General features: G+C 38.6%; 1 protein-coding gene across 4 annotated transcripts; it reads left to right on the top strand.

Annotated features, from left to right (window-relative positions):
- Positions 1-4: 4 nt before the first annotated feature.
- Positions 5-14,127, top strand: TRMT44 (tRNA methyltransferase 44 homolog). Of its 4 annotated transcripts, none has more exons than XM_015862692.3 (11): positions 5-396; positions 1,499-1,616; positions 2,201-2,420; positions 3,102-3,170; positions 3,826-3,933; positions 5,088-5,159; positions 6,781-6,887; positions 7,440-7,623; positions 8,020-8,407; positions 9,513-9,629; positions 10,054-14,127. In XM_015862692.3, the coding sequence occupies exons 1-11, from the start codon at positions 30-32 to the stop codon at positions 10,284-10,286; spliced, it is 1,983 nt and encodes a 660-aa protein (XP_015718178.1). In that variant the 5' UTR covers positions 5-29; the 3' UTR covers positions 10,287-14,127. The 4 variants fall into 4 exon arrangements, with proteins under 4 accessions (XP_015718178.1, XP_085403576.1, XP_085403577.1 ...); XM_085547450.1 differs by having other exon boundaries at positions 5-263; XM_085547451.1 differs by having other exon boundaries at positions 5-98.
- Positions 14,128-17,844: the final 3,717 nt, after the last annotated feature.

A 17,844-nucleotide genomic window follows, 5' to 3' on the forward strand; every position in this document is an offset into this window, starting at 1 on the left:
CTGCGACTGTGCGCCTCCTCCTGCCGGCCATGGGGCTGCTGGGCACGGTGGTGGTGCGGGATGATGGAGCGGTGCTGCCCCGTGGCTTCTGGGCGGCGGTGCGTGTGTGGCTGGAGAAGCCGCATGTGGCCAACAGGAGGCTGTGCGGAGCCGTCATCGAGGCGGAGGGTGCTGTGCTGCTCGGGGAGGACGGAGATGCGTCTCTCCAGCTCGGGAGCTGCGAGGAGTTGGGGGCTGCAGAGCTGGGCCGGCTCTGGAGGGAGGTGTGCGGGGATCTGTTGCCTTTCCTCCCGGCCGGGCTAAGTCGGGAGCTCCGTGCTGTGCTGAGGGCTCTGCTGCCCCGGGTGCGGTCTGCAGGGCATCCCACCCCAACTGTGAAGGAGCTGGTGGTGCAAGGTGACTTGTTCAGGTGTTTGTGTTCTGTGCTGGGGCTGCACCGGCAGTGAGTGGTGACAGGACAAGGGGAAATGGCCACAAACTGAAGGGTAGAAAGTTCCTTGCAAATGTGCATTGAGAACATCATCATAATAAGGGTGTCAGAGCACTGGAACAGCCTGTCCAGCGAGATTGTGGAGTCTCTTTCTCTGGAGATGTTCCTTGCCTACCTTGCAACCTGGGGATCTACATTGGCAGGGTTGGACTGTGTGATCTCTAGCACTCTCTTCCAGCCTCTACAATTCTGTGATTCTCTGTGATATTGCTGTTAAAAAACACTTTTGCAACTACCGTGTAAAGTAACAATGGATACATTTCGTATGTCATGTGGCACAGCATAAATTCCATTAGAGTCCATCTCTAGGAACAAAATAGAGAATAAATTAAGATGTTAAGGTTAGTAGCACATGAGTACCAGGTTGTGTCGTGCCATTTGTGTTTTGCTGCCATCTCCTTTGTTTTATTAGTCACTTCAGAAGACATTCTCTGTTATTCCTTGCGTAGGAGTTAATTGTATAGGGTATAAGCATTTTATTCCACAGGTGAGAGATACAATTAAGATCAGTAGTGTGAATGTAACTTTATATGTTGTTATGCATACAACTTTACCTAAAAACAGACCTTCCAGGCAGTAGAAAACAAAATTGTTACTGATAGTGTTACTTGATAACACTGCACTGATAGTTTGTCTAATGTAGCAGTGATACATATGATCTTAGAATGGCTTGGATTGGAAGGGACCTCAAGTATCACCTCCTGCTGCAGGCAGGGCTGCCAACCTCTACATTTAGTAGTAGACTAGACTGCCCAGGGCCCTGTCCAACCTGGCCTTGAACAACTCCAGGGACAGGGCATCCTTAGCCTCTATAGGAGGTTATGTCTCTGTTGACTTGGAATGTATATCCCAGAACTCCAGATTTACTGTGTGATAGGACAAAGCAGCAATAAAGCATTGTTCTCAATAGTTTGCAGTTAATATAGCAAGGAAATGAGTTTATTTTTCGTGTTGAATGATGTAGTTTGTACCATGGAATAACATATCACTATTTACATATATTTTCAGATGTTTGCAGGGGATCTGTGACCTTTCTGCCTTTGGAGGAAAACAGTGAAGGAAAATACCAAATTAAAAAGTGCAATATTTATCAAATTCAACTTACACACATAAAAGATGAGGAATGGTAAGTGCTGCAAGTGAGAGAGAAGGGAAATCCTGAATTATTGCAGGGATCACCTTGTTAGTTACAGTTAGGAACTGCTGTTTGGAACCAGCTTAAAATGTGCAGACTATTACAGCTTGGTCCTGGGCATTAAGGGAATGGTTGTTCTGCTGACAGCCTGCATAACTTAAGAAGTATAACTAAATTTAAAAATCAGGTAATGAAATGTCTGAAGTGATGTATTTGTGAATTACCCACTATGACTTGTTAATGTTTGGATTATTGTGGTAAATCAGGTTGTGCATCATATGCAAGTTGTTAGTCATCGTAGTAAGTTTAGCACAGCTTCTCATACAGTGCTTAAATTAGCGATGAGATGTCAAACAGAACCTAGGGAATACTGCTCCATTATTCAGTAACTTCCCTGTTTTATTTTCTTTTTGTTTGTTTATTATGTTTTTCCTTATTCCTCAGTCTACTCTTATACCTTTACTTTACTTAATCTTCTGATTTTTTTCCACTTAATTATGTTTTTTCCCTCTTGAGGTCGTGAGATGTATGAGATGAAGTACTGCTTCATTAAAGGTTTTATTTTTTTTTCTAAGGTCTGTATCTGTTATAGCTCCATCTTCAGAAGATTGGTTTTCAGATGGAATAACCTACCCCAAACTATCATGGCTTGGAGATGTACTTTTGTCCAAACTGGCTAAGTGGTCTGTGGAGCAAAAGTGCAGCGAGTTCAGAAGTACGTTGTCACTCATTCCCATTGCAAAATACAGCAAGCTTTATCAAGACCTTAAAGAAAAATACAAGGAGATGGTAAAGGTAAGTTGGGTGACAAGAGTGGTGGCCTCATTCTTTCTTGTCACTACTTTTTATTGTTTTCAGCTTTATGATGCTTTCTGTCCTTATTTTTTTTTTAAGTAATTGACTTGAATTGTATGCAGTATAGTTTGTTGTGTTGTTTTTTCATCTCTTACTGTGTATGTGAAGGAAAAAATAATAATTTTCATAGTATTTGGAAGAACTAAAGTGGAAAAGCAGAATTTTGAGCCACATTTGCACCAAATATTATGTGGAGTTAGACATTTCCCATAAAGTAACGCTTGCCTTTATGTAAGGAGTTAGAGGCAGATCAGTGGATGGAAATACTAAGTCATGCTAAGATGAATTTAATAGGAATAATATTAGTATTCTTGCCATAAGAATTAGAATAAGCAAAATGATGCGTACTCTTATGAACAGATACAGCATTTTACTTCAGAGCCTTAAAATTCTTGGAAACTTTACTGATTGAACAATAGCAGAATTTCTTTTTATGCCATTATTTTCTGCGAATCACAAAATCTTGCAGTTTGTGTTTGTTTTATGTGCATATTTTAAACAGGTTAAAATGTAAAACTTGTCAAATGCAGAATCCTGTTAAAGAGATCTGGATATTCATCTTCTTTAACTGAGAACTTTTTGAAGTATTTAAAATGATTTTATTTTATTTTTCCTCTGAAGGTATGGCCTGAAGTGACAGATCCTGAGAAGTTTGTTTATGAGGATGTTGCCATTGCCACTTATTTGCTGGTAAGGAGCTGTTTTGCTTAATAATCACAGAATTGTGGGATAGTTTGGGTTGGAAATGAGAATAAATATCCCTTCAGCTGATTCAGAATTTGTGGCAGCTGACTCTTGTGAAGTGAATTGAATTTTCTTACCTAGTTGGTGGGAAATTGCAAGTACCAGCTTATAGCCAGTTGATTGCAAAGAACATTTTTGGTCTTTATTTTCAGTGTTGCCATCAGTTCTTTCTTTTATACAGTGGATATAATCTCTTGCGTAGTATTACATGAAGATACACTGTTGGAAGTTTGCTTGCTTCCCCCCCCCCCCCCCCCCCCCCTTCTTCCAGTTGTCAATCTCTTGTGCCATTTGTTTTATCAGCTTATTTTACCTCTGTGCTCTTTGATTAGTTTCTACTTCCAGATGCTCAGAAATGAGTGGAGGTTGCTTAGCACTTAGAAAATGCTTGATACTTTAAAACACAATCTCTTTCCCTCCATAAGCAGTTCTAGAGTTTTTTTTTTTGCTGTCTTCTTTCTTCCTCAAGTTGTTTTCTCTGTGAATACAGTGACTGCCTTGTGACATCTCTTTTGTCTCACAGCATTCTCCTTTCACTAGGTACTTTTTGCTAGGGAAATGTGTGAGTGTAAGTCAAAAATGCTTTCTTTTCCTGTCTTAGGTTCTCTGGGAAGAAGAAAGAAAGGAAAAAGGATTGACCAAGAAGCAGTCGTTTGTAGATCTTGGATGTGGAAATGGCCTACTTGTTCATATTCTTAGCAATGAAGGGGTAAATAGAGTGCATTTTAAAATAGTTAAAAAAAATATTTATAATTCAGTATTCTTGTTTTGCTCTTCTTTAATTTGGCATTCAAGTAGCTGAAATTCAATTAATTCTTGCTATTAGAACAAGGCTTTGTTACTTTTGTAACAAGAAAAAGTCTTAGCAAAGCTTTAGAAACTTTTAATTAATTAGCTGTTTTATTTAGTGCAATGGGTTGTACCAAAAGCTATTTATCTTTCTGAGGCAAGAAAAAAAGGAAGGAGGGAGAAAAGGAAAGTAATGGTATAATTTAACAATGTTGTAAACCTGTCAAAAAGAAAATGGTAATTTTAAGGTAGAGATTCTCTCTTGTATTACCTTTTAGAGCAGATGTTTTTTATGAAGTTAATTTTATCAAAACTGAAGTCTACTCATCAAAGCATGAAAGTGTTTTTGTACTTAAAAAGCAGCTCTGAGATTTCTTATTTTGAAAAGGCCTAATTACTGAGCTTTGTTTTTGGGAGTGTTGATTTTTTGGCAGCAGCAAAATTCAGATTCTTGGGGCACATGTTTTGAAAGAGAAGTAGCAAAGAAGCTCTCTGAGATTCAGCAAAACTCAATGGCTCTATACTTTCAGAAAATTTCATCTAGAACTTCTGGGAAAACCTAGTAAGAATAGCAGAGGAAGTGTTCATTAAACAAACTTTTTGGTCTTGTGTGACTAGAAGAATTCGGTCTAATACTAGATACCGTATTTCCCTGTGGATGATTCCTTTTTTCTACCTCATTGACAAATATGTTATTGACTGTAAAAATTCTGTCTTCATGAGACTCATTAGTATTTAATTTGCAATAAATATTACTTCTACACAGGATTTTGAACTTCAAATACAGTTACTTAATGGATTTTTTTTTGTTCCTACCTTAATTTCCAGTTGTTCCTTTTCCTATCAGCTTCCTATCAGTACAGGAAAATGTTTGTCCAATAAATCAGTTCAGTAGTTGGATAGATGTTCTTTCAGGAAGGACTGTGTAGACTAGAGACTTCTGCCTGAAATGAATCTGTATTTTGTTATATGACTGAAGAAGTCAGTGTTAATATGTAGATTTAGATGTCTTGTTTGATAATTTCTACTAAAAACAGTACTTAAAAATAATACTTTGTTGGTCAAATATTTCAGCATGTAGGTCGAGGAATTGATGTGAGGAGGAGAAAAATATGGAACATTTATGGACCAGAAACTCATTTAGAGGTATTATGCAAATGTATGTAACATTATTTGCTTGTTCTTTGCTTCAGACCGTGCTGATAAAAAAGTATTAAACACAATGGATTATAGACAAGTATCTAAAGTGTTATGTGGGCTTGGTATATTGTCACCCATATGTACTAAAGGTAGCTATAGGGAGGATCAATAGAGGAATGCTGCATCGTGTTCTTGCATATTTGCAGTTTGCTTGTTTTTCAGCTTAGAAGAGCGATGTGATTTCCTATTACTTGTGCAGACATTAACATTATGAGACAATCCTTGATTTACTGGAAGTACGATACCAAACAGCTTTGCTTGCAGTGCTGTACTTCATAAAATATGAAAGCCATGAGTAGTTTATTTATGAATTAATAACAGAGTTGCTCTGAGTGTCACTCTGATCTTGTACTGCGCTGTTCTGTTTGGGACAAAAGTGCTGAACCTCAAAAGAGACTCAACAGAAAAGGAGATATATGGACATGTTAGAAAGTGTCTAGAGAGAGACCTCAAAAACAATCTGAGTTTTGGAACACCTTCCCTATGAGGGCAGGCTGAGAGAGCTGGGGCTGTTCTGTCTGAGAAGTGAAGCCTCTGGGAAGACCTGAGAGCAGCCTTTTGGTATGTGAAGGGAGGCTATAAGAAGAAAGTGGACAGGGTTTTTAGTAGAGTCTGTTGCAACAGGACAAGAGGAAATGGTTTCAAACTGAAAGATTGAAAAATTTAGATTGGATATTGTAAAAAACTTTCTCCTTGTGAGGGTGGTGAGGCACTGGCACAGGCTGCCCAGAGAGGTGGTGGGTGCACTGTCCTTGGAGACATTCAAGGTCAGGCTGGACTGGGCTCTGAGCACTCAAGTGTGCTGTAGGTGTCCCTGTTCATTGCTGGGGAGTCAGAATAAGGTATTTTTGATACTAACAGCTGTTCCTTGAGTCAGTAGTGTGGTGGCAAGAGGTGATGCTTCCTTAGTTTTGTGTGCTGAAATCCCACAAGCAGAGTGCTATTGTAAAGATCAACAGTGAAATTTTCTTTCCTAACTATTGATTCCTATATTTGCTTCTGATTCTGCATATATCATAAGGTAGTTCTAACACAGCTTGGACAAGGATGCAATGGCAACATATGCAAGAGGTGTTAGGCTGGATTGGTTTTATTATTCATGAAATGTGGTATTCAGTATAGTAAGATTTAGTTTAGGGAGTGCCTGTGAAAGAGAAGATAGTAGGGAAGCTATGTTCTGATTAATTTCTGACCTAGGTTTGTATGACATAGCAAATGGAGTAGGACTGTGAAAATACGTGTAGCAGAAATGAATGTGACAAGTAGCAAGAAATTGTAAGTAATGTATGATATCTGATTACATACATTTAGGATGCCAGATTTCTTCATCAGACTTCTTATTCTGCTCCCTGACTGATATTTTGTGAGTTCTTGTTGCCAGATTCATCTTTTTGAAGCTATAAGAGATTACTGCCTGGCAAAAGTACAAATTGTAGAAAATACTGTTATCTTCTGTGGTTCTCATTTCCCCTGTATTTTTCTGCTTTTAGGCTTTATTAACAAGTAGAATGAAAGAACCTTTTAATAAAACCTACTTCTTTTTTTTGTTGTTGTTGTTTTAATGAAGGAGTCTTCTATAGTGCCAGGTGACAGCCATGTCTTTCCAGATACTGACTGGCTTATTGGAAACCATTCAGATGAATTAACACCGTGGATACCTGTAATAGCTGCCAGGTATTTGATAGGGGTGGGGGAGGCAGGAGGAGTGGAATTTAACAGAAATGTTATTGCCTATGTATGCTTGGTGTGAAGACTGTTTCTTTTGCAACCATACCAGCTATTTTTGCAGGATTTGCTTCTTATGATGGCAATTGATTATTTTTTACAAGATGTTTCTCTTTTCCTTTGGAGAAACGTGGAAGTTGTATTTATTTTATTCAGTGTAGCATTCTGCTTTTGAATTTCAAATTGAATTCTGTATTTATTTCTTAGATGTGAATCTTATTTAAAAATAAATTAATTGCTGTTGATCCTGCATTTCCTTGAATTGTTCTTCAGTAATAGCTTGATGCCTTGAGATTTATTCCTGCAAAGTTGGCACAGTAATTTGCTATAGCAAATAATAACCAATAAATATCCTGGAGCAGCGTCATGTAAATATAATTTCTCGAATCTCTGTCTCTTCATAAAACTTTACATCAGTGCTTTTAACTGATGGGTTATTTCTTAAACTTGTGTGTTTATGGAAATAACTTTAAATGTAGCTGTCCATTGTCCTTCTTGTAGGTCCTCCTATTCGTGTAGGTACTTTGTGCTGCCATGTTGCTTCTTTGATTTCCACGGGAAATACAGCCGAAGACAAAGCAAGAAGACTCAGTACAGAGAATATCTTGATTTTGTTGCTGAAGTGGGATGTGTATGTGGTTTTCATGTGGAAGAAGACTGCCTTAGAATTCCATCAACAAAAAGGGTAATTTTGGACTGATAGATTACAATCCTAAATACAAAACGGTTTATGATTATTTATTGTATGCTTCTCTAAAGGATGGAAAGCACTTAAACTTTCTGCTTTAATTTTTCCATCTGCTAATACTGGTTACTTGCACTTAGCTTCGTAGGTTTTCTTATTAGGAATTTCAAATTGAACTACTGGAGCAGAAAGAGGTGGAGAGCTTTAATTTTTGAAATAATAGTTCAGATTATTTAAACATTTTCGGGCTGTGCTTGTGTGGCAAAATGGATTATGGTTTGGCTGCTGGGTTTCTTCTGTGTAGGACAAAGTTGTTTAGTGAGCACTGTGATGCAGGGACTAGACTGTATAACTGCTACAATATAAATAGTGATTTACCTATTTCTGCTAAGATAGGTGTGCCTTATTGGAAAAAACAGGATCTATCCACCTACAGAACGTTCATTGATTGATGAGCAGATAACGCAGTTTATTCATAGTCGTCAGTCCTGTGCTGTGGTTGCACATGACAGAGAAGATGGACTTAATCATAACAGTCACTCTGATGTGTGCAAAGGAGCAAGCTCAGAACTTCCTGAAAATGTGATGGAGACAGCTAGTGGAATTTGGATGCCTGGATTTCAACCCAGAGAAAAAGCAGAACAAACTAGAAATTGTGCTGCCCTCCCTCGGGATTTTGTAGATGGTGTTGTTCTGAATGTGGCAAACTTGCTGTTAAATGCAGTCCCTGCAAAATCGTGTTCTAATACTCATGGTGGGAATGAGAATACCTGGAATCAAGGAGGTGAGATAGTCTTTCTAACATTGCTGCATTGCCTTTTGCTTCTGCTGGTGGAGGGTGTATTTTCTGATGAATTTGTGGTTGTAAATCTAGCAAGTGAGATAGACTTCAGGAAATACCACAGTGTGTAGAAACAGTTAGGTTATGGCCTGAACCAGGGTCCACTCTCCCTAACCTCATTTAAGGGCTGGCAGCCACAAAGGAAGCATCTCTGTTTGGAGATCACCTCCTTTGGAATGATCAGGGAGCACCAATCCTCATAAAGGGGAAACTATTTCTTCTTTATTACCAGATTGTAACTGCCGCCTCTTTTGGATGATCCAGAACTGTTTTAAAGCAACTGTATCTACTGCTTTCTATCCTTATGACAGTATTATAGCAAAGTTATGTATATGGATTTTTTTTTTTTGTGGTGTTTTATAGCACCCTGGGGTGCAAGTAAAGTGCGTAAGTGTATTTTGAAACTTCTTTTTCTTTTACTCTATACTTATATTACTTACAAAAAACAACAAAAACAACAGAGCTGTTGTGTTTGAAAACATAACTTTGCACCTAGATGGAAAGGATTTGAAATACATTCTTGGATAGTAACATAACTTGCTATAGTTCTCTAAGAAGTGCTTTGAAGTGCCATTTGTTTACAGCATAATGAACAATTTTTAGTTATCTTAGCCTTAGAATGAAAAGAAGCTGTGGTTTGTTTTATAAATTCTTACTAAGCTCCATTTTCCTGTGCCCATTTTATTATTTACTCGCTGTAGTTTGTTATATATTATTGTTACAGAAGAGCCTTTGAGTCATTGTCTTTTCTTTTTACTACATAGGCATAAAGAGTGCTTAGCAAAATGCAGATGGTATGTTACTGAAGGGAAAAAAAAGCGAGGACACAAATTCCGACTTGAGCACTGTAGAATGAAAACTGCCATTTTACAGACTATATACATAGAAAACACTCATTTTATATTTTGTGATGTTGAGAGCACAGAGTTGCTATAGTACTTTTAGTTAATTCATAGGTTCTGTTCATAAGCATTAATTTATGCAGAAGTTAGGTTTACTAGGATTTTAGGCATATGCATTTTTATAGCTACACCATTATCTATTGCAGAGAGCCTTACTTTGAAAGAAGTAGCAGAACATTTAAATAAGGAGACTTTAAAGAGGCTGAAAAGTGAATATGGAGGCCTGCAAACATTGCTCAAGAACAATCATCAAGTATTTGAAGGTAAGGAATAAATAGGCCTTTTTTTGTTTGGCTTGGCTTTTTTCAGACATCAATTTTCCCCCTTCCACCCAGTCTAAGTTGCAGTCTGGATTCTGAGCATTTTAGTATAAATTATCTTAATTGATTTTAGTAAACAGAAACCCCACCTCTATAAACTACCTCTATGAAGATGCTAAAACCATACCTCAGTGTGATAGTAAAATATCTCACAGGGAAATAAATTATTTTTCTTTAGATTATCTCTATATTACTTCAGTTTCTTGTGCATTACTTTCTATTTCTGTATAAATGGTACATTTAGTTTTGTCTGAGTGATCCATTTGTTGAAAATATGTTATTTGCTGACTGTCACCATGCATTTTTTCCAGTACAATTCCCTTGGCTGTATATTAGCAGCTGAATTTATGTTTGTTTTTAATCTTAGTTCTAGATGGGAGAGTTCATATTCGTGACTGGAGAAAAGAGAAACCATCAAGGAAAACTAAGCCTGAAGTAAAACGATGCCTTTCAGCTGAAGCATTTAAAACACGTCTCTGTTGGTTTTTCATTCATCATCCTGATGGTTGTTCTTTGCCTTCTGAATCTTGTCCATATGCTCATGGGACTGAGGAGCTAAGACAGTCTGACACTATTAAAAAGAAAAAACATATACGGTGATGAAAATGCTGCCTCTTACATTGAAGCTTGTGTACATAACTGTATTTGACTGACTTTGGGACTCCTTAGTGCATGAGGCCCTGCAAAATTTGGAGGTTTTTCTTCTCGTTGCAATATATTTTACTTTTCTAGTTAGTTTACAAGTTCTCCTCTACTTTAATTCCTGTAATATTGGTATGGAAAGGTTATAGTAAAGTATGTATATACTTCTGGATCTTGCTTGCTTTTCTTAAAAACATACCATCCCTTCTTTCTTTCATTCTGATTGAAAATGATTATTGATTTGATGAAGTTGCTTCTGTCAAATTGTGAAGGCTAGAACTAGGAACTGATTACAGACAGAGAAATCTAGGGCTGAGTGAGTAATGCATCTGAGAATTCTGTAACTACACGAGGAGTCTGAAAAACAAAGGAAGGAAACTACTGAAAACCAGGCTGAGGAGCAATGAAAGATGAAACTGGAAAAGTTTTTGGAACAGTTTCAAAGCGACTTTGTTTACTCCCTTGCCTTTCAGCTAACAGATTGCAAAGAACTCTCTGAAGTGTCGTGTTCCCCTCCTCTCCTTTTACATTTCTCTTCTGATCCTGGAAAAAGATAACTAACCTAATAATTGCAGTAGATCATGTGTCATATTATCTAATGTGCTGCACTGTACAGCTCCCTTGCCTTCCTCTAACAGGGGCCATGGCTGACTGAGACTTTCCCAAAGGCTCTGCAGTGGCATATACAACATCTTGTCTATAATGCTAATCAGTGCTTTGTTACAAAGATTACAGGGCATAAGCATTTTAAAAGAGAGAAACTTTATACTTTGAGGGGTATGTAGTTAAGTTGTAGGAATAAGGGAAAGCGTAATAGAATAAGGCATTTAAAGCACAGCTCTCTGGAGCAGGACAGCATAGTAAGGTGATGTGTAGTTACTGTTGTAACAGTAAAATGGTCAGCTTATGAAGGGCGTGAGTTAAGAAAAGACATGGAGTTATGTATGTTACTTGCATGTAATCAAGTGTTGTTGCCTTAGCTATTGCTTGGCTACATGCAGAGTAAAAAGAGCTCTTCAAGATGCTTATTTACTAGTATGTTTGGTGACTCCTCCAGGTGCAGATTGTTTCCACATGTTAAAACCAGATACAAGACTTCAAATTGTTTTCCAGTTATTGCCATCTTCCCTGATGTTTCATGCTGTGGTACAACGTGTTTGACTAAAAATGTGATTTCCTGAATTAGAATTCACTCACCCGTGCAGGCCTTAAGACAGATGGATTTGCATTAAGTTGGGGTTCAGAAGCTGAAAAGGATTGTTTTTATTTCTTTCTTTCCAATGAAGGGAGAATGAAATACACGCCTGGCTGACTGAAGTTAGACATACTAATAGTCTAGTCTTACTGTTTTAAAACTGTCTTTTGTTTGTGCTTTTCTATGCTAACTAGCATATTAACGTATTTGTATAGCACACTATTTTCTTTAGGTAGACTTTGTATCCTAAACTCAGCAACATATAGATCTGTCTCAAATACCCATTAGTAAATTTAGCTTTATTTGAAACCTCTCATAGAGTGAAAACAGTTGATGTTGTTGATAGTCACAACACAGAGACAGAAGGGTTAGATTACAGATTGCAATCATAGGAATGCTGGTAACTGGAAATGTTGTAAATGTATCTGTAGAAGAGTTACATTCTCATACAATCTACAGATAAATATTCAGCATAGGAAAAAATCTGATTGGTTCCTCTCTTATACCTTAGTAAAGTGATGAATTTTAGGTTTTCATCTGAAACTTAGCAAATTAGAAGATATTACTTTTCCTTATGGAATACGTGTGTGTATCTTCAGAAGTCTTCCCTGGCACATTTTAAACCAGTTAATTTTTCCATGTTTGTATCATTTGCATTGTCTGTTTATGAAATCACAGTTTATTCTTCAGTTATTAATTATTAGGTAGCCTTAAGCCTTTAGAGGAAGTCTTGCAGCTTGTCTGACAGCAAATACAGGCCTGAAGGTATGCTTTGTAATAAAACTGTGCCAAGCCTTGGGGCTTGTTTATTCAGATGCAGAGTTTTAAATGATAATTAATACTTCAGTGATCTTAAAAATGTGATTTTCTAAGCTGAATTTTAACTAATCTAGCAATGTAAAATAAGCAAGAGTCAGCAATCATCAGCTTTGCAATGGCAAATATTTCAAATGATGAAGAATAAAGTCTGAAACAAGGGCCAAGTGACAGCTACATCAGATATTAGGGCAGGGGTTCACTGAAGTATGTAAACATCAGCTGTTGTCAGACATTCACACCTGCTTGGTTATGTCTTGTTACTGCTGGTAATTTGTATGACTGAAACAGCATTTTCACACAAATATTGCAGTTATTAGGATATTCTCCCAGAATACAATGCCATCATCTCATTACAAGAGGTACCTTTCATGATCACCTTTGCTGACTGATGTATCATGCTGCATCTGTGAGAAGCATCTTAAGATTTTCCTTTAGGGTTTTGGTGTATTTCCTCTTCTGAAGCAATGGCTTCATGACTGGGCTTTAAGAATTGTCATTCCTATTGCCTGCTGTTATTTGTACTTGCTGAGTCTGTGTAGTTCCTTCCTATTATCACTTCATATTTTTCAGGTAGATGTACTTAACTGCTTCACTGCCCAATTACTGTCTCATAACTGCTTCTGTAAGTAGCTTCTAACAGGGTGCTGCTAAAATTCTGCCAGATTAAATCATTTTAGCAATCCTAACCCAGTTCCATTCTTCCCTTCCCAATTTCATTATAACAGCTTTCAGCAACTCTGAATAGGTGAGTATAACTTCAAACTCCTTTGCAGCATGAGTGTCATGCCAAATCTCTGTAACAGCAAAGAAGGGTGTTAATAATTCAGGGATCACTGAATCCATCTGCATTAGCCTCCCAACCAGCCACCCTGTGCTCCTTACAAAACTGCACAAGGACTCTGCAGCTACCTTCACTGGCCTTTGGTCCATCGTGAAGCACAGGACAGGTACTGCTGCTGTTGTCTCTGTTTTACTGTATAACATTACAGGTTTCATCATTGTGGTCCTTTTATTTTTTGTCACCTATTATATTAAACCTTTTGAGAGGCTGTTACAGAGACTTTATATCCCAATTAAACCTGTACGCATCACCTATTAGCAATGGTCTGGTAATGCTCTGAGCATTAACGTTGACTCTTTTTGTCCAGTTTAGTCCAGCAGTTATTCTTTCTTGCATTTGTAATCTCAGCAGATAGGAAATGCTTTCAGTGAGGGTCGTTTTCTGCTCTTTGAAGAACTTTAGTGACCTTTTGTCCCTTCTTTCAGTGTTGTTTGAGTGCATTGGTTCTGATCTTACTTTTAACAGTAGAAAATAGAACAGAAAGGCTTTATTAATAACCTATGGAAGTACCTAGATGTGATTCATTGAAGTCAGATGCTTTTGCGTAGGTGCTGTGCTGCTTTTCAGCATGGCCAGCAGGTGGAGAAAGTGAAAAAGAATGCTACAGTCAGCTCCTGCAGCAACTGCAAATGCCCAGGCTCAAAAGAGTGAGATTACTTCTTCCAGTGTCTGGGAAAGTAAATGTTGTCAGGAGATATAAGTACCAGATTACTTCATTGTATTGTATTTTTCTCTTGAAAATCTAACTCCAGCACAATTCTCTCTAAGATCTTTCTTCTGTTTAATTGTCTATGCAGAATTGCATGAGTAAATTTTAGTACCTTACAAATAAATGGTGTTATTTTCATAATTTGCATGATCAGATGGAAGGCAGTTGATTATTTCAAATAAATTTTGCGATCTGAATTGCAAATCGTTATTAAAGAAACTAGATATGTAAGTGATATTGCACAACGTAATTATTCCTCTGAAATATTATTTTCTTAACTGGAAATGCCTGTACTGTTCTCCGTCTTGCAGTGGGTAAAAAAAGAAGGGCCAGCTCTTCTCCACTGGTGAGTAAGGAGATCCTGAACTGTGCAAGTATAACTTCTGATAGAAATGCAAGTTTCCTTTTTGAAGGCCTCAAGAGAGGTGAGGTCCTGGAACAGGCTGCCCAGGAAGGTTGTGGATGCCCCGTCCTTGGAGGTGTTCAAGGCCAGGTTGGGTGGGGCCCTGGGCAACCTGATCTAGTAATTGTGGAAGTTTGGTGGCCATGCCAGGCAGGGGGTTGGAACTTCATGATCCTTGAGGTCCCCTCCAACCTGGGTCATTCTGTGATTCTGTGATCTTTAGGGGCCAAAACAGGAAAATCTTGTAAAGTTGTATAATTTAGTGTTCTCTGGGAATCCTTAGGTGAAGAAGTGTGTTTATGATACAGTTAAGTATCTTTATGTCTCTCCTGTGGCAGTATTTTTGCAGTACCCCAGAGAAAGATTGACTTCTGAGTGGAAAGATTCTGACTTTAAATACTTTAAACCAGTATAAAAACCATTTGATATGGCATCACATCAATATCACATCACTGTCAATCTGGAAACAGGGTCACAGAGCTATACTTCAGTGCATCACACCTGAAATCTGACACTTGGTGGTTGCTTTGATGACAAGGGAGAGGTACCTACACAACTGGAAGGGATGCCCTACTGCTCCCATTCTTAGTATTCATAGCCAGCTTCTGGTGTAGGAGAAAAACATCAAATCACTTCTTATATACCTGGCTTTGTTAAGCTTTACACAATCCTTTATTTGAAAAAATAAATAAATAAATAAAAATAAAAAATTATTAATTACTCCCTGAAAGCAATGATTGTATTTTCTGTTAATTTCTTTGAGATGCAGGATATTACTTTGATGCAGGATCAGGTTCCCCTCTGCACTTCAGTAGATTATGGGCTCCATTTTATAAAATCCAGACATATTTTGTAACTTTGTCAACAGGAGCTCAGCTTTGTCTGGAAATACTATTCTTAAATATATGCGCTTAATGGGAAATGGTTCTTTTTGTTGTGTTTCCTTCACAAAGGATGATTGTCACTGTTTAATCAGCAGTGAAACAGAATTCAGCATTTTCACACAATTTTGTTGAATAGAAGACTGTTACTTCTGATGAAAGAAACAGGGTATGCCCCAGCTAATTCTTTAAAGTACTTTCATCTGTGGATCATTGTTATGACTTCTATAGGGTAAAGATGAGTCTGCTGCTCCTTGCACAGGAACTAATTTCTTCCAGGCATTGTGACATTTTGCAGATAGTAATGTCTACATCTGGAGAGCGAAACATGAGGTCGGCTATATGTTCTTAGGAGAGAAATCGACAGGTTGCTTTTCTGCCTCTTATTGCATACTGAAGAGAAAGAGATAAGATACATCTCAGAAGGAGAGCACAACAGAAGGTTTATAGAGCAGATGAAATACAGAATTGCACTTGTATTCCTTGGATCTCTCAAAAAGAAAGAACAACTGCCTACATTGCAAATATATGTCCACAGGAATAGTTCTGATTGCTGGCTGACACTGAAAATAGAGACACTGTACTTTTTGTCACTGAATATGTCAGCCGCTTTGTCATTTTGCTCTAGCAAGTAAAAGGCGTGCAGGCAGAGATGAGGTCTGTGTGCTCAGTTCTTTGGAAAACTTCTTTTATAGAGTACATCAGACAGCTCTGAACAACTCTTCTTTGACTCATTAGCTGTCAGAAGCAGACGTAGACTAGATGCATAAAACTGTTTCTTTCAGAAAAGAAAAGTGTAGCTGCAGTATAGTCTTCCTCTGTGTAGTAGTGTCGCACACTGGAACACCAAGTTCTGGAGGAACATGTGGAAGAACTTTGAGGATAACAGAACACTGAAGCAGGCTGTGCAAGAGTGATTGTGGAGTCTCCTTCTACGGAGATGTTCAAAACCCTCCTGGACACTTTCCTGCTACACTTTGCTGTAGCAGGGGGCTGGACTAGATGATTTCCAGAGGTCTCTTCCGATCCTTCAGTTTCTGTGATTCTTATGCATAAGCAAGCACCAACATGTTAAATGACATATTTTTAAATGGTATGGAAATCTATAAAGAACAATTCATTTTCTTAAACGTGAAGTGCCTCTTAAGATACTGTTATCCCATCTCAACTTATCTCTTGGTTTCTCACCAAGTTTCTTGGACCAGAGGAATATAGAGATTCCATTAGGTCCTTTAGCGTATCTGTTAGCCTGGTGTGAATGTATCATTTGTGAGTGGTGGTGAGCTGAGTGGTGCGGTTGACACAGTGGAAGGAAGGGATGACGTCCAGAGGGACCTCAACAGACTTGAAGGGGTGGGCCTGAGTGAACCTAATGAGGTTCAGTATGGCAAAGTGCAAGGTTTTGCATTTGGGCTGGAGGAATCCCAGACATCTATATGGACTGGAAGGAGTAGTCCTTGAGAGCAGCCCTGCAGAGAAGAACCTAGGGATCCTGATGGATGAGAAACTTAACATGAGCCAGCAGTGTGCTCTTGCAGCACTGAAAGCAAATGGTATCCTGGGCTCCATCAGGAGAGGGGTGGCCAGAGGGAACAGGGAGGTGACTGTTGCTCTCTACTCTGCTCTTGTGAGGCCCCATCTGGAGTAGTGCATCCAGGTATGGAGCCCCCAGTACAAGAAAGACAGAGGGCTGTTGGGGAGGGTCCAAAGGAGAGCCATGAAGGTGATCAGGGGGCTGGAGCACCTCCTCTACAAAGACAGGCTGAGTGAACTGGGCTTGTTCAGCCTGGAGAAAAAAAGGCTGCGGGGCAACCTAATTGCAGCCTTTCAGTACCTGACAGGAGCCTATAAACAGGAGGGGAATAAACTCTTTGAAAGGGTGGATAACAGCAGGACAAGGGGAAATGGTTTTAAGTTGAAGAGGGGAAGATTTAGGTTGGATGTTAGGGGGAAGACCTTTACTATAAGAGTGGTGAGGTGTTAAAACAGGCTGCCTAGAGAGGTTGTGGATGCTTTGTCCCTGGAGGTGGTCAAGGCCAGGTTGGATGGGGCCCTGGGCAATCTGGTCTAGTAAATGGGGAGTTTGGTGGCCCTGCTTGGCAGGAGGCTTGAAGATTCATAGTCCTGGAGGTCCCTTCCAATGTGGGCCACTCTGTGATTTGTTCTAGGGGGATGTCAAATATGCCAAGATACTTATGAGTGAATGACAACCGTATCAACAAAAATAGTAAACTAGATCTGTCAGACTTTGATTTTGAGCTTTGGTATAGTGAGTCTCATTAGGTAACTGCCTGGCCACCAATGTGCTGGTGTTGTAGTACTGGTTACATTTCTGGAATAAAATGATTCTGATGCAGAGCTGAGTAAGAAAAGATGAGTTAGAAAGGATGGCAATTCCTGGAGAAAGAAGGAAAGCAAAGAACATAATTAAACAAGATCATTTTAAATTATAAATGCGTAAGTTATTTGAGATCAGTGAGATGAAATTCCGGATGTCCCAGTGCAAAATACATGGTGAGAAGTACATGTTTGCAAGAAGGGAGGGAGCATCATTAATGCAACATGCGGAGTTACAAACTGCATGGTGGGTCACAAACTAAATAGGGATGGGTAGCATTTGCTGTAAAAATAGGATAAACTAGATTGTGGAATTTATGAACAGGAAGAT

Source organism: Coturnix japonica, chromosome 4, assembly GCF_054131305.1.
Source record: "Coturnix japonica strain WE chromosome 4, WE-NBRP24, whole genome shotgun sequence".
Taxonomy (NCBI): Eukaryota; Metazoa; Chordata; class Aves; order Galliformes; family Phasianidae; genus Coturnix; species Coturnix japonica.